Genomic DNA, 14,031 nt, shown 5'->3' with positions numbered 1-14,031 from the left:
AGAATGTGTTTCCAAAAAGAGTGATTGGTGGTATAAATAAGAAGCCTTTATACTGGTACTTATTCAACACCAAATTATGGAACCATAGGCATTTAATAAATTTTAAATGTATTGATATTTAATGCTTGCATTGAATCACATGCTACTTAGATTATTGCTGTGCATAATTGTTCTTTTCTCTGCGATGTCTTTGCTTTATTTCTTTATTACATTTTAGAATTTTATTACATATATTTGTAAATAGTAATTAATGAAAATGACTGTCTTCTCTCAATGGAACCTTTATTTGTAGGCCAGAGATAATAAGTAATCAATATTAATATCTTTCTAGTTTTTGAAATTTTTTATTTAAATGTATAAACAGTGTCAAGTCTTGATAATAATAGTTTTCATTTGTCTTGGAGACCATTTTCTGGTTATTAAAGCTTGTTAGCTTCATTGATAACTTGCAAATTAGAGACTATGACTGTTACTAACATTAGTTATCCTTTTTATTGTGAAAATTTTAAAGAAAATATTTGTGAAAATTAAGTGCTAGATGCTAAATGGTTTCATTAAATGTGTTATGTGGGCTCAGAGATTTAAAATTAAAATTGAAGAAAAAATATTTGGTTAATTTTTTTTCTATAATAAAGTGATAAATATAAACCAAAAAGAAGAAAATCAGCAAAATTCTATGAGACTCAGTTGGCCTTTAGCAGTGGAAACAATACTTATGAGTATATGTTTTGAAAGTGTAGTTTCTAGTTAGAAACTGGTCAGAAGTAATTAGCCATTTATTAGTTAAATTGCCATAAAATACCAAGAAATTCATCTAAAAACACAAAGGGTCTATTTATTATTATAGTTAACTGAATTAATGGAAACTGACTTACTAGAGATTATGAAATTGTATTTAAACATTTATAATAAGCATAAAAATTAAAAACATCTGTCTGAAAAATGGGGAAAATTGGACTTAAAACTAACACAAATTGCTTTTTTTTCTTACCAAAGTTATACAGGTCAATTCCATTGCATATATTTTGCTCCTTATTCAATCATTTTTTATATTGTAGTAAAACATATATAATGCAAAATTGGCTATTTTAACCGGTTCTGTTTTGGGTTTTTTTTTAACTGTATTTAAGATGTGGATTAGGAAGCTACTATGGAACAATAGGTGGTCCAGTCCCATTCTTCAGTGTGCAGTCAAAACCCAAAGAAAAATATGAGGCACCTGGAAAGAATTTATACACAAACCCAGGAAAGAAAGGAACTGGATATGGGTAAGATATATTTAATACTTTCATTTGTTTTGAACTTTAAAAAATTAAATTAAAAAGCTCTGGACTCTGAGGTCACTATTATTTATTTTCCTTCCTTAGCTATGCAAATGTTACCATAGGTAAACAGTTTTCACACTCAGCTGATTTCTACGATGCAGCAAAACTAAATTATAAGGTAAGATAATCCATTTTAACTTTTTTCAGTCTTTCTCATTTAGTTGATTTAGAGAATTCGCTTGTAATCTAATTATGGTTTGTTATCTTTTATGTATTTGTATTACTGGGGCAATGGCAGACTGATGTTTATAAATTATGATAATTTTACATTTTTGACATTAGATTTCCACATCTTGGTAGAGATCCTCTCAGCTCTTCCCGGGATGAGCTTTTATCTGCTGCTATAGTTTACCACATCTACCTTACATCTCTCTAAACTAGCTGGGAGACTTCTGTTAACTTGGCCTGATCAACTCCATTCTATTTTGAGTAGAAGAGTCATATTTTAAACCTTAGCCATGTTCTCTCCACACTCTAATATCTTGTGCCTAAAAAACTGGTAGTAGTACTTTGGGGCTGATCAAGCCATTATGAGTGAATGGAATGGAAGAGTGATGGAGAAAAGTAAAAAAGTAGAGGTGGAGAATGGATGAATACCTACAGAAGAGAGAGGATAGGAGAAAAGTACTCACTTCATTAAATGGCAGAAATAAAAACTGAAATGTAGTGGCATGTTCCTCTTACACTCATTTTATACAATATTTGACGTATAATGAAACATTCACTTAGGTGGAGAATGCCTACATGTGAATAAATAGGAATCCTTATACATTTTGGAACAATATCAACATAATTTAACAATGTCAGCATAAACTAAAGCTAATAGTAATGACAAGTCAAGTTTGTTTGGACATTGAGCAACAGAAATTAAATGACAACAATTTAATTAATGTTTTTGTATTTTTTTTTTTTTACGCATACAATCTTCAATAATTTTCTTGTCGTGACTTTAAATGGCACTGGGGCAGTGAGATAGGATAGTGGGCAATTTGGCAAATGGTTGTTTCCAAACCCAGGAAAAGTATTCTATTTAATTGGGCAGAAACCTTGGTCATTTGAAATTAAGCTTCTCTATTTCTACGTATTATTCAATTTATATAAAATGACATATAAACTACTTTTCATCTGTAGAGATGATAATAGTAAGTAATGTACGTATAAATACATATAAGCATTTGAATCAATGACTCAGTAGCCTTTCATCCTAAACTTCATGGGTATAAGCTAATTTTTCTCCTTACATTGAAGTTCTTTTGTTCTTATTTTCAGAATTTATTATTCATAAGTGAGAAATTTGATATCCCTGGATTTCAAAATTAAGTGTGAAAATAATTTAAAAAGGTACCCTTGCCTTTTCTTTTTGAATTTTAAAGAGATTACTTCACTGTATTTTTTTAAAAGATTTTTATTAAAATATAGCTAAACATACAATATTATATTATTTTCAGGTATACACAATAGTTATTCAACATTTATACAACTAAAGAAGCGATCACCATGATAAGTCCAGCAACCATCTGACACTATACCACCCTATTGCAATATTATTGACTATATTCCTTATGCTGTACATTACATCCCTGTGACTTATTTGTTTTATACCTGGAAACTTAAACCTCTTATTCCTCTTCATCTGCCTGCACCCTTTTTATAAATTCTTCAATTACAGTTGACATTCAATATTATTTTACATTAATTTCGGGTGTACAGCATAATAGTTAGACACATATAATTTAAGAAATGATCCCACTGACTAGTCTGGTACCCGCTTAGCACTATATATAGTTATTACCATATTATTGACTATATTCCCTATGCTTTATTTTACATCCACATGATTATTTTGTAACTACAAATTTATACTTCTTAATCCCTTTACTTTTTAACCTTGTCCCCCAACCCCCTTTCATCTATCACCCCAACAAATCTAGTACTCATCAGACACCATATATAGTTATTACAATATTATTGACTATATTCCTTGTGCTATACCCTGCATCCCCATGACTACTGTGTAACAACCAATTTGTACTTCTTAATTCCTTCCCCGTTTTCACTCACCCTCAACTCCCCTCCCATCTGGCAACCACCAATATGTTCTCTATATCTATGAGTTTCTGTTTTGTTTATTTATTTTATTCTTTAAATTCCACATGTAAGTGAAATCACATTGCATCTGTCTTTGTCTGACACTCCACTCAGCACAATACCCTCCAGGTTCATCCATGCCACCGCAGATGGCAAGAACCCATTCCCTTCCCTGGCCAAGCAATATTCCATTGTATATATGTACCACCTCTTCTTTATCCATTCTTACATTGAGGGACACCCAGGCTGCCTCCACATCTTGCTGCAATGAACATATGGATGCACAGATCCCCTCGAAGTAGCATTTTGGGTTTCTTTGGATAAATACCCAGAAGTGGGATTACTGGGTCCTTCTTTGTTCTTTGTTATAGCCTTTGTTTTAAAGTCTATTTTGTCTGGTATAAGTATTGCTACCCCAGTTTTCTTTTTGTTTCCATTTTCATAAAATAACTTTTTCCATCCCTTTACTCTCTGTCTATGTGTGTCTTTCAATCTGAAGTGACTGTCTTGTAGGCAGCATATGTAAGGTGTTTTTTTTTCTTATCCATTCAGCCCTCCTATGTCTTTTGATTGGAGCATTTAATCCATTTACATTGAAAGTAACTGTTGATAGATATGTAGCTAACTATTGCCATTTTACTACGTATTCACAATTTTGATCTTTTTTTTTTCCATCTTAAAGAAGTCCCTCTAACATTCCTTGTAATACTGGTTTGGTGGTAACATTCCTTGTAATACTGGTTAGCTTTTTCTCGACTGGGAAGCTCTTTACCTGTCCTTCAATTCTAAATGATAGCCTTGCTGGGTAATCTTGTTTGTTAGGTCCTTGCTTTTCATCACATTGAATATTTTGTGCCAATCCTTTCTGGCTTGCAAAGTTCCTGTTGAGAAATCAACAATCTATGGAAACTCCCTTATAAGTTACTAGTGCCTTTCTCTTACTGCTTTTTAGGTTTTCTCTTTGTCTTTAATCTTTGCCATTCTTGGTGTGGGCCTGTTTGGGTTCATCTTGTTTGGGACTCTCTGCACTTCCTGGACTTGTATGTCTATTTCCTTTGCCAGGTTAGGAAAGTTTTCAGTCATTATTTCTTCAAATAGGTTCTCAGTCCCTTCCTTTCTCTCTTCTCCTTCTGTTACCCCTATGATGCGAATGTTGTTACGCTTAATGATGTCCCAGAGGTCTCTTAAACTATCCTCATTTTTGTGGATTTTTTTTTTTTTTTTTTTTACTTCTAAATTGTTGATTTGATCCTGTGCTTCATCTAGTCGGCTGATGATTCCCTCTAATGTATTCTTCATTTCAGTTATTATATTCTTCACTTCTGACTGGTTCTTTTTTTATGTTTTCTAGCTCCATTTTTATGTTCCCTATCTCTTTGTTGAAATTCTCCCTGAGAGCATTGAGCACCCTTATAACCAGTGTTTCACACTCCATCTCTGGTAGGTTGCTTGCCTCCATTTTGTTTAGATTTTCTTTTTTCCTGGAGTTTTCTCCTGTTCTTTCATTTGGGATGTATTTCTTTAGTTCCTCATTTTGGCTGCCTCTCTGTGTTTGTTTCTATGTCTTAGGTAGGTCTGCTATGTCTACCAGTCTTGGCTGGGTGGCCTTATTTCATAGGTGCCCTGTGGGGTCCTGGCACAGTCTCCCTGGTCACCTGTGCTGGGTGCTCCAGGAGTGTCCCTTGTGTAGATTGTGTGTGCCCTCCTGTTATAGTCGAGGCTTGATTGCTATTGGCACATTAGTGGGTGAGATTGGCTCTTAGGCTGACTGGCTGTGGGGTTTGGCCACATCCACAGCTTACAGGCTGCTGTGTAGGGGGCTTACCCCACTGAGTGGGATTCACCCTAGCAGGCTCTCATGCCTGCTGAGACTGCCCTTTGGGTGTGCTGCTTGTATGGTTAATTGGACAGTGCTCTACTGTGGTCTGAGCCAGCCTCCAAGTATGTTGGTTCTGGAGCCTCTTGGGAGGGATTAGGTGCAGACCCAGGTCACCCACTGCCTGTGACTGGAGAGGCACTACCTGGTAGAAGCTACCAAGCTACCCATGATTGTTTGCTGCCTGTGCTAAATTTAGAGGCATGTGGGAAAGGCCACACTGAGAGCCAAGGACAGCTGCCACTAGTACGGGGCCTGGGATAGCTCTGCAAAAAGCCAGGACACCCCGAGGCCTGTTGCCACCTGCCAGTTGCAGTAAGGTTTAGCCACTGTTAAAGCCTCAGACAGTATGCAAGTTGGGTGAGTATCGTGCGGAACGGCCTGCGGGAAACCCTGCTCGCTGCGCCATTTGTTGTGCGGGGCGGCCTGTGGGGTCTCTGGTCCCAGTCCTGTTCCCCACGTAACGCAGGACATGGTGAGGCCAAAAAGGAACACCCACAGAGCCATAGGTAGGGGAGTCAGACCACTATATTCTCGCTGGCGGCTGGGTTGGAGACACAGGAAGCAGGAGCCACACTGTTTGCAACCCTCACTGCGCCGCTTGCAGGCTCAGCCACCATCTTCTTGGTAGCCCCCATTTTTCCTGCTAGCGTAGCCACAGCAGTTATATTAGTGGCCAATGGCTCACTGGTTACAGCTGACGGCCAACTAGCCACAGCTGATGGCCATCCAATCACAGTTGATGGCCATTTACTACCTGAGCCAGCACCTTTCTATGTGAGGCCGAGAGCCTGGAAACTGCTTTCTGGGGCTCTGTCCCCACAGTGAGGCAGGGACTCAGGGAGTCACCAGGGTGGGAGGAGTTGTGGTCACCAGGTTAATGTAGATTCTGGTTTGGTACCAGTGCTGAGGCTGGAGCTACTCAGCAAAAGTCTTAAGGCGCACCGAGGCCGGTTGCCATCCCCCTGGGTCCTATGGACTCTGTTAGTTTTCCAAGAAAGAATGCAATTTGAGCAGGGATAGGTGCTCCCGAGAAAGTGCTTTACTCTTTGGGGGAGTTGGGTAGGGCGGGGACCCAGTGAGTCAGCATGGCAGTGCAGCAGAGCTCACCAGACCAATCAGATTCAGGTTTGGCCTTTGGGGGAGGGCTTAACACAGAAAAGATGGCGGCCACCTGCCGGCTGCACTGGGAAAATGGCGACTGACCTCCAACCCTATCTCTAAAGCCACATAGCTCAGTCTGCCCCCGCTATGACTCCAACACCCCCTCGAGTTACCATCCCTTCGCTGGAGCCCAAGGTTAGTGCCTGGGAGTGAGAGAGTCTGTGCGCGGGCTGTTTAGGAAGATGTCTGGGTTTCCTGCAGCCTTCTGTCTCACCTGGATGTTCAGAATCCCCAATGTTTTTCACAGATGTTGTGGGGGCTCCTCTTCCTGGCACCAGTACTCCAGTCTGGGGAGAGCCTGTTGTGGGCCTGGGATACCTTGCTGCTACAGGAGGCACCTCTGTGGCCGAGATAGCTCTCCTAATTCTCGACTGCCATATGATGGTTTGGTGCCTGTTTCTCATCTCCGCCCCTCCTACTAGTCTTGACGTGGCTTTTTCCTTATATCCTTAGTTATAAAAGTTCTGTTCAGCTAGACTTAAGATGGTTCTCCAGGTTGATTGTGCTATAATTTAGCTGTAAGTTTAATGTGTTCACGGAAGGAAGCAGGCACAGTATTTCTCTACTTTGCCATCTTGAATCTCCACACCCACTGTATTTAATGTTAAGCATTATAACCTTTGCTTTTATATTTGGGCATATTGAATCATACACATAATATATCATGTATAATACCTCATATATGATATATTATGAAATATATTGTGCATATATGTACATATACAAACATATAAATATACATACACATGTATATGCGTATTAGCATGTCCTTATAGGGTTGAGTGTATATAAACACTTCAATCACTTTATTTATTTTTTACTTTTTTGTGTGTGCGTTTTGTTTTATTTAGATATGATTGATACATAAAATCATATTAGTTTCAGGTATACAACATAATTGTTCGATTTTGTATATGAGGATTACCACAATAAGTCAAGTTAGCATCCATCACCACATAGAGCTACAATTTTATTTTTCCTTGTGATGAAAACTTTTAAGATCTACTCTCTTAGAGGAGATTTCTTTCTTTTAAAAGGCTTTTTACTAAAATATAGCTAACATACAATATTGTATTAATTTCAGGTATACACCATAGTTATTCAACATTTATATACTTAAGAAAGTGATCACCCTAAGTCCAGCAACCATCTGAAACTGTGCCATGCTATCACAATATTATTGACTATATTCCATATGCTATACATTATACCCCCATGACTTGTTTGTTTTATACCTGGAAATTTGAACCTCTTATTTTCCTTCACCTTCCCCCTCCCTTTTTAAATTTTCAATTACATTTGACATTCAATCTTATTTTATATTAATTTCAGGTGCACAGCATAATGGTTAGCCATTTATATAATTTGAGAAGTGACCTCCCTGACTAATCTAGTGATGACCTGCCACTATACATAGTTATGATATTATTGACTATAGGAATAGTGACTATATAATCCTATAGTCAATAATATTGCTATGCTATACCCTACATCCCCATGACTACTGTGTAACAACCAATTTGTTCTTCTTAATCCCTTTCCCTTTTTCACTAACCCCCAAACCTTCTTGCCACCTGGCAGCCATCAAAATGTTCTCTGTATCTATGAATTTGTTTCTGTTTCATTTGTTTATTTTGTTCTTTAGATTCCATTCATAAGTGAAATCATATGACATTTGTCTTTCTCTGTCTGACTTACTCGACTCAACACAGTACCCTGTAGGTCCATCGATGTTGTTGCAGATTGCAAGGTTTTATTCTTTTGTTATAGCTGAGTAGTATTCCATTGTGTATAGGTACCACCTCTTTATCCATTCAGGGACACTCAGGTTGCCTCCATATCTTGGCTTTGATAAGTAATGCTGCAATGAACATATGGATGCATATGTGTTTTCGAATTAATGTTTTGAGTTTCTTCAGGTAAATACCCAGATGTGGGATTATGGGGTCCTTTTTTGTCACTTGTTATTGCCTTTGTTTTAAAGTCTATTTTGTCTGGTACAAGTATTGCTACCCCAGCTTTTTTTTTTCCGTTTTCATTTTTGTGAAATATCTTTTTCCATCCCTTTACTTTCAGTCTGTGTGTGTCTTTTGATATGAAGTGAGTATCTTGTAGGTAGCATATTACGGGTCTTGTTTTCTTATCCATTGAGCTAAGCTATGTCTTCTGATTGGAGTGTTTAATCCATTTATATTTAAAGTGTTGATAGATATGTAGTTACTGCCATTTTATTATTCGTAGTTTTGATTTTTTTTCATCTTAAAGCGATCCCTCTAACATTCCTTGTATTACTGGTTTGGTTTTGATGGCCTCCTTTAGCTTTTTCTTGTCTTGGAAGCTCTTTATCTGTCCTTCAATTCTAAATGATAGCCTTGCTGTGTAGAATAATCTGGGTTATAGGTCCTTACTTTTCATCACTTTGCATATTTTGTTTCAATCCCTTCTGGCCTTCAAAATTTCCGTTGAGAAATCAGCTAACAATCTTGTGGGAGCTCCCTTACAAGTAACTAACTTCTTTTCTCTTGCTGGTTTTAAGATTCTCTCTTTGTCTTTAACTTTTGGCATTTTAATCATGATGTGTCTTGATGTGGGCCTTTTTGGTTTCATTTTCTTTTGGATTTTCTGCACTTCCTGGGCTTGTATGTCTGTATTTTTTGCCAGATTAGGAAAGTTTTCCATCATTAGATTTTCAAATAGGTTTTCAGTTCCTTGCTCATTCTCTTTTCCTTCTGGTACCCCTATGATGTGAATGTTGGTACGCTTCATGTTGTCCCAGAGGCCTATTAAACTATCCTCATTTTTTGGGTTATTCTTTCTTTTTGATATTCTGATTGGGTATTTTCTGCTACTTTATCTTCTAAATTGCTGATTCAACCCTCTGCTTCATCTAATCTACTGTTTATTCCCTCTGATGTATTCTTCATTTCAGTTATTCTTTATTTCTGGTTCTTCTTTTATGTTTTCTATCTTGATTTTTATGTTCCCTATCTTCTTTGTTGAAATTCTTCCTGAGATCATTGAGCATCCTTTTAATCAGTGTTTTGAACTCTGCGTCTGGTAGATGGCTTGTCTCTATTTTGTTTAGTTTTTTTTCTGGAGCTTTGTTCTGTTCTTTTATTTGGGATATGTTTCTTTGTCTTCCCATTTTAGCTGCCTCCCTGTGTTTGTTTCTATGTGAGTATGGCTGCTATGCCTCCCAGGTTAGCAGAATTGCCTTATATAGTAGGTGTCCTGTGAGGCCCAGTGGCACAGTCTCCCTCGTGACCAGAGCCAGGTTCTCCAGGCGTGTCCCTTGTGTGGTTGTGTGAGCCTTGCTGTTGTAGTTGAGCCTTGGTTACTGTTTACACATCAGTGAGAGGGATTGATCTTCAGCTGATTGGTTGTGAAGTCTGGCAGTGACTACAGTGGAGGTGCTGTTGTGCAGGGCCTGAACCTATGGAGCAGGACTTGAATTAGCAGGGCTCTGGTGCCTGCCCAGTCTTCCCTTTAGGAGTGTCTTCCTTGGAGGTGGCCGGGTGATGTTCTGGCTCAGTTGGAAGCTGGCCACAGGGTATGACATCCCCAGGTCTTCCTGGGAGGGGCCTCACCACAGTACAAGTTCAGCCATAGCCTGTGCCCTGCCCCGGGCCACCTGGCTTGAGCCACAAAGCAATCTGAAGATGGTCACCACCCATACTGGGCTTAGGGGTGCCACAAGAGGCCAAGCTCGAACCGAGGCCAGCTGCTGCTAGTGTCAGGCTTAAGGCTGCTTAGCCAGAGGTATGGAGCATGCCAAAGCTTTTGTGAACCTTTAAGAGATTTTTATGAGCCAAGACAGGCAGTTTGTACAGAAAAGCCACTAGAAGTGGTGTGGGTGTGCCCCAAAGTTGGGTCGGGTGTAGTCTCAGGCAATCACCAGGGTACCCTGGTGGTGGGCAAAAGATGATATCCAGTTTGATGGAGACTCAGATATGGTAGCCATCTGTGCCTGCCTGCAGGGAGGTGGGAGGACTCAACAAAGGAACAAAGTGGCACATACCCAAACAGAGCTGCCCCTCCAGCCCTCACTCAGAAGCCAGACAACTCTGTTGCTCCCTATATGTCCCTGGTGCCTTTTGAGCTGCTGCCCCAGTGCTAGACCCAGAGTGAGTGAGTCCATCAGTGAGTAAGTTTGTGTGCAGGCCCTTTAAGGGGAGCGACTGGTACTGCTGCCTACCTTGTCTCACTCAGCCACAATGTCCACTGGTTTTCACAGCCAGAAATTATGGGGATTTCTCTCCCCAGCACTGGAATCCTGGGGTAAGGATCCTGGTGTGGGACTGGGACTCCTCACTTCTCCGGGGGTTGGGGTGGGGACTTTTGCGGCCAAGATATCCCTCCTGATTTGGTCACACATGGGTGTGTGACCAGTTCATTCCATGTCTCTGCCCCTCCTACCAGTCTGGAGGCGGATTCTTCTGTATGTCCTTAGTTGTAAGGCTTCGGTTCAGCTAATATTCCACTGTATTCTTGCTTGAATTGTTTCTGACAAGAAATCTGCTGTCATGCTTATTTTTGTTTTTCTGTGTGTACATCTTTTTTTCTCTGGCAGCGTTTAAGATTTTCTTTATCACTCATTTGAGCATTTTGATTATGATGTGCCTTGGTGTTGTCCTCATGCTTCTTGTGCTTGGGATTTATTGAGCTTCTTTGATCTGTATGTTTTTGTTTTCACTACATTTGGAATATTTTGAGCTGATATTCCTGCAGATCTTTTTTTCCGTTCCTCTTTCTTCTCTACTTCAGGGTCTTCAATTACATGTCCTAATGGTCTCTTGAAATTGTCCTACTCTGTTCACTTTTTTAATTCTATTTTTCTTTCTCTATTTAATTTTGAATAGTTTCTTTGCTATGCCTTCAAGGCCACTAGTCCATTCTTCTGCAATGTCCAATATGCTGTTAATGCCATCCTGTGTGATTTAAATCATGGGAATCATGTTTTCTAGCACAGGTGGTGGAACCAGCACTCATCCTAGCTCTGTCTGAGAGCTGGACATTTTTACCTCTAATCTTTTTAAGTCGTTCTTTTCTTGGCTTTGAGCAGTTTCCTCACATATATGTGCTGATTAGTACTCAACTGAATACTTTAGGGCGGGGGTTGGTAAAACAATTACAATATTCTAGAAAAAGGTGCTCCTTAAAGTGTTGCCTTACGATAACCTGTATCAGAATCACCTGGGGTAACTGTTAAAACTGCAGATTAATGGGCCATACAGCAGACCAGTAGGATCAGAAATCTCTGAGGGAAGAGCTTGGTAATTTGTAATTTAAGTAACTATGATGTTATTCATGAAAACTAAAATTTGAGAAACACTGCCCCCCAAAATAAATGGAATGGTTATAAGTACCACTGTGGTGTGAGACAGGTGAGAGATCACCAAGAAGGGGTGAAATTCCTATAGGTTGGAGAAAGGAAGACAAGCAAAAGCAAGAAAAAAATCGAAAAAGAGTGAAAAATTCTGAAAGTGTTTCAGCAGCGTTCTTAAAAATGAAAATTGGTCTTCCCTGGATTATCTATTTCGGATTTCATTTACCAAGTGTTTTTAGTTTCCGTTGAATGATGAAATACCAGATTTTATATTTCAAAAAAGTGAAAAAGTATCAGTATTCACTTTATAGTTGTCTTTTGGAATCTATATTTCATAACATGAAAATATTTTTTGTACTTTATTAACAATCATTTTCATACTTTGTAATGTCCTATGGAGAATATTGCAATTTGGGAGGGAAAAAATGACCCATTTTGCTTAAGTACTGGGTCGCTAATGATATTGCAATATAAAAATGTTATAATGTAAAAAGTAAGAATTCCTCATTCTTAGATATAAAAACTGACATTTATTGAAGGCCTATCATAAAAACAGAACATAAAAAAAGAATGTTTTAAAAAATGTGAACTTAGCAGTATATGTTAAAAAATCTACATGCTTATATTAAAATTAAAAGAAGATTCAATTTCTGCATTACTATCAATTTGAGTAATTTATGCTACTTAATTTCAAATCCTTTACAGAAAGAGAATGAAAAACACCAAAGATTACTTAAAGGGGCACCTTTCAAGTTAAATCTTTACCCAAGGGCATATTTTGATACCAATCCTTATTTGTTTGAGAAAACCTTACCACCAGTTAAAAAAGCAGAGAAGAAAGCCATACTCACAAGCCCCTTTAAGCCCTCTTCTCCTGGTAAAAAGGTAAGTTAAAAATTTTCGAATGAAAAAATATTAAGCATTTTAAAGAAATGGTGCCTCTTGCTGTCAAATTATTTTATTGCCCATATTAAGTAGTAAACTTTTGTTTGTATTTACACCAAGAATTGTGAAATACTTTTTTACAAAATTATGAAAAGTCACAAAGTATGGCTAGTGTAGGGAGTAATGAAGCTCTTATAATGAAGTAATTATTAATCAGTTCAAATATATTTGAATTTACGATGTATTTTCTGATTGCCTCTCTGTATATTAGGTATAGTTTTTCTCAAAACCATAAAAAGCCAGACCATCATTTAGTTTTTGAAATTATTAAAATGAGCTGTCTCATTCTGCTGAACTTTACAACTGTGAATAAAAGTAAAAATACTTCTTATAGTTTATAAACCTTAGTACTTTGTTTTTTCTTCTGTGAATTGCCTGTTTATTTTCCCTGTAGATTTTATATTAGGATGTTTGTCTTCTTCAAATTGATTTTTAACATCTTTTCGTATGTTAAGGATATTGTTCTTTTGTCATTTGAGTTGAAAAAAATACATATATGTTTTTTAGTCTGTTGAATGTTTGATTTGGTTGTAGTATTTTGTGCTATTCAGAAATTTAGTAATTTGATGCAGTCAAATGAATCAATCCTTTATGCTGAGTTTTATGATGTCATAACTATACCACCAATTTTAGAAAAATATACATTCTTGAGTTCTATTAATCTAATCCTTTTGCTTTGAAATCTTCATTTGAAATATATTTTGATGTGAAGAGCAAAGTAAACATCTAGCATTTATCTTTCTTTTTTAAAATCTGTGTAAGATTCCTCTTTTTTAAAATTTTTGTTTATTAAATTTATTGAGGTGACATTGGTTAGTAAAATTATATAGGCTTCGAGTGTATATCTTTATAATATATCATCTATATATTGCATTGTGTGTTCACCACCCAGAGTCAGTTCTTTTTCCATCATCATATATTTGACCCCCTTTTCTGTCTTTTACCAGCCCCTTCCCTACTTACCCTCTGGTAACCACTAAACTGCTATCTGTGTCTATGAGTTTTTGTTTGTTTGTCTTATTCCTTTGTTGCTTTCAGTTTTATATCTCACACGTGAGTTAAGTCATATGGTTCTTGACTTTTTGTGTCTGACTTATTATGCTTAGCATGATAATCTTGAGATCCATCCATGTTATCACAAATGGCAGTATTTCATCTTTTATTATGGCCGAGTAATATTCCATTGTATATATGTACCTCATCTTTTTTGTCCAATCATTTATTGAAGGACATTTTGGTTGTTTCCATGTCTTGGCCACTGTAAATAATGCTGCAGTGAACATAGAGGTACAAATATCTTTACAGAT

The 14,031-nt window shown here is 37.5% G+C and overlaps 1 protein-coding gene across 8 annotated transcripts in view; it reads left to right on the top strand.

Annotated features, from left to right (window-relative positions):
• CFAP96 (cilia and flagella associated protein 96) overlaps window positions 1-14,031 on the top strand; it is a 29,553-nt gene that overhangs the window by 5,100 nt on the left and 10,422 nt on the right. For 7 of the 8 annotated variants that reach the window (XM_019736155.2, XM_019736158.2, XM_074329833.1 and 4 more), the window contains exons 4-6: window positions 1,131-1,268; window positions 1,368-1,443; window positions 12,485-12,664. In XM_019736155.2, the coding sequence (XP_019591714.2) occupies window positions 1,131-1,268; window positions 1,368-1,443; window positions 12,485-12,664 (394 nt within the window). The remainder of the gene's footprint in view (window positions 1-1,130; window positions 1,269-1,367; window positions 1,444-12,484; window positions 12,665-14,031) is intronic. The other variant, XM_074329834.1, reaches the window with a different exon arrangement.

Source organism: Rhinolophus sinicus, linkage group LG04 (assembly GCF_036562045.2).
Source record: "Rhinolophus sinicus isolate RSC01 linkage group LG04, ASM3656204v1, whole genome shotgun sequence".
Lineage (NCBI taxonomy): Eukaryota > Metazoa > Chordata > Mammalia > Chiroptera > Rhinolophidae > Rhinolophus > Rhinolophus sinicus.
Note: the sequence above shows the minus strand (reverse complement) of the source record. Positions and strands in the feature narration are given on the sequence as shown.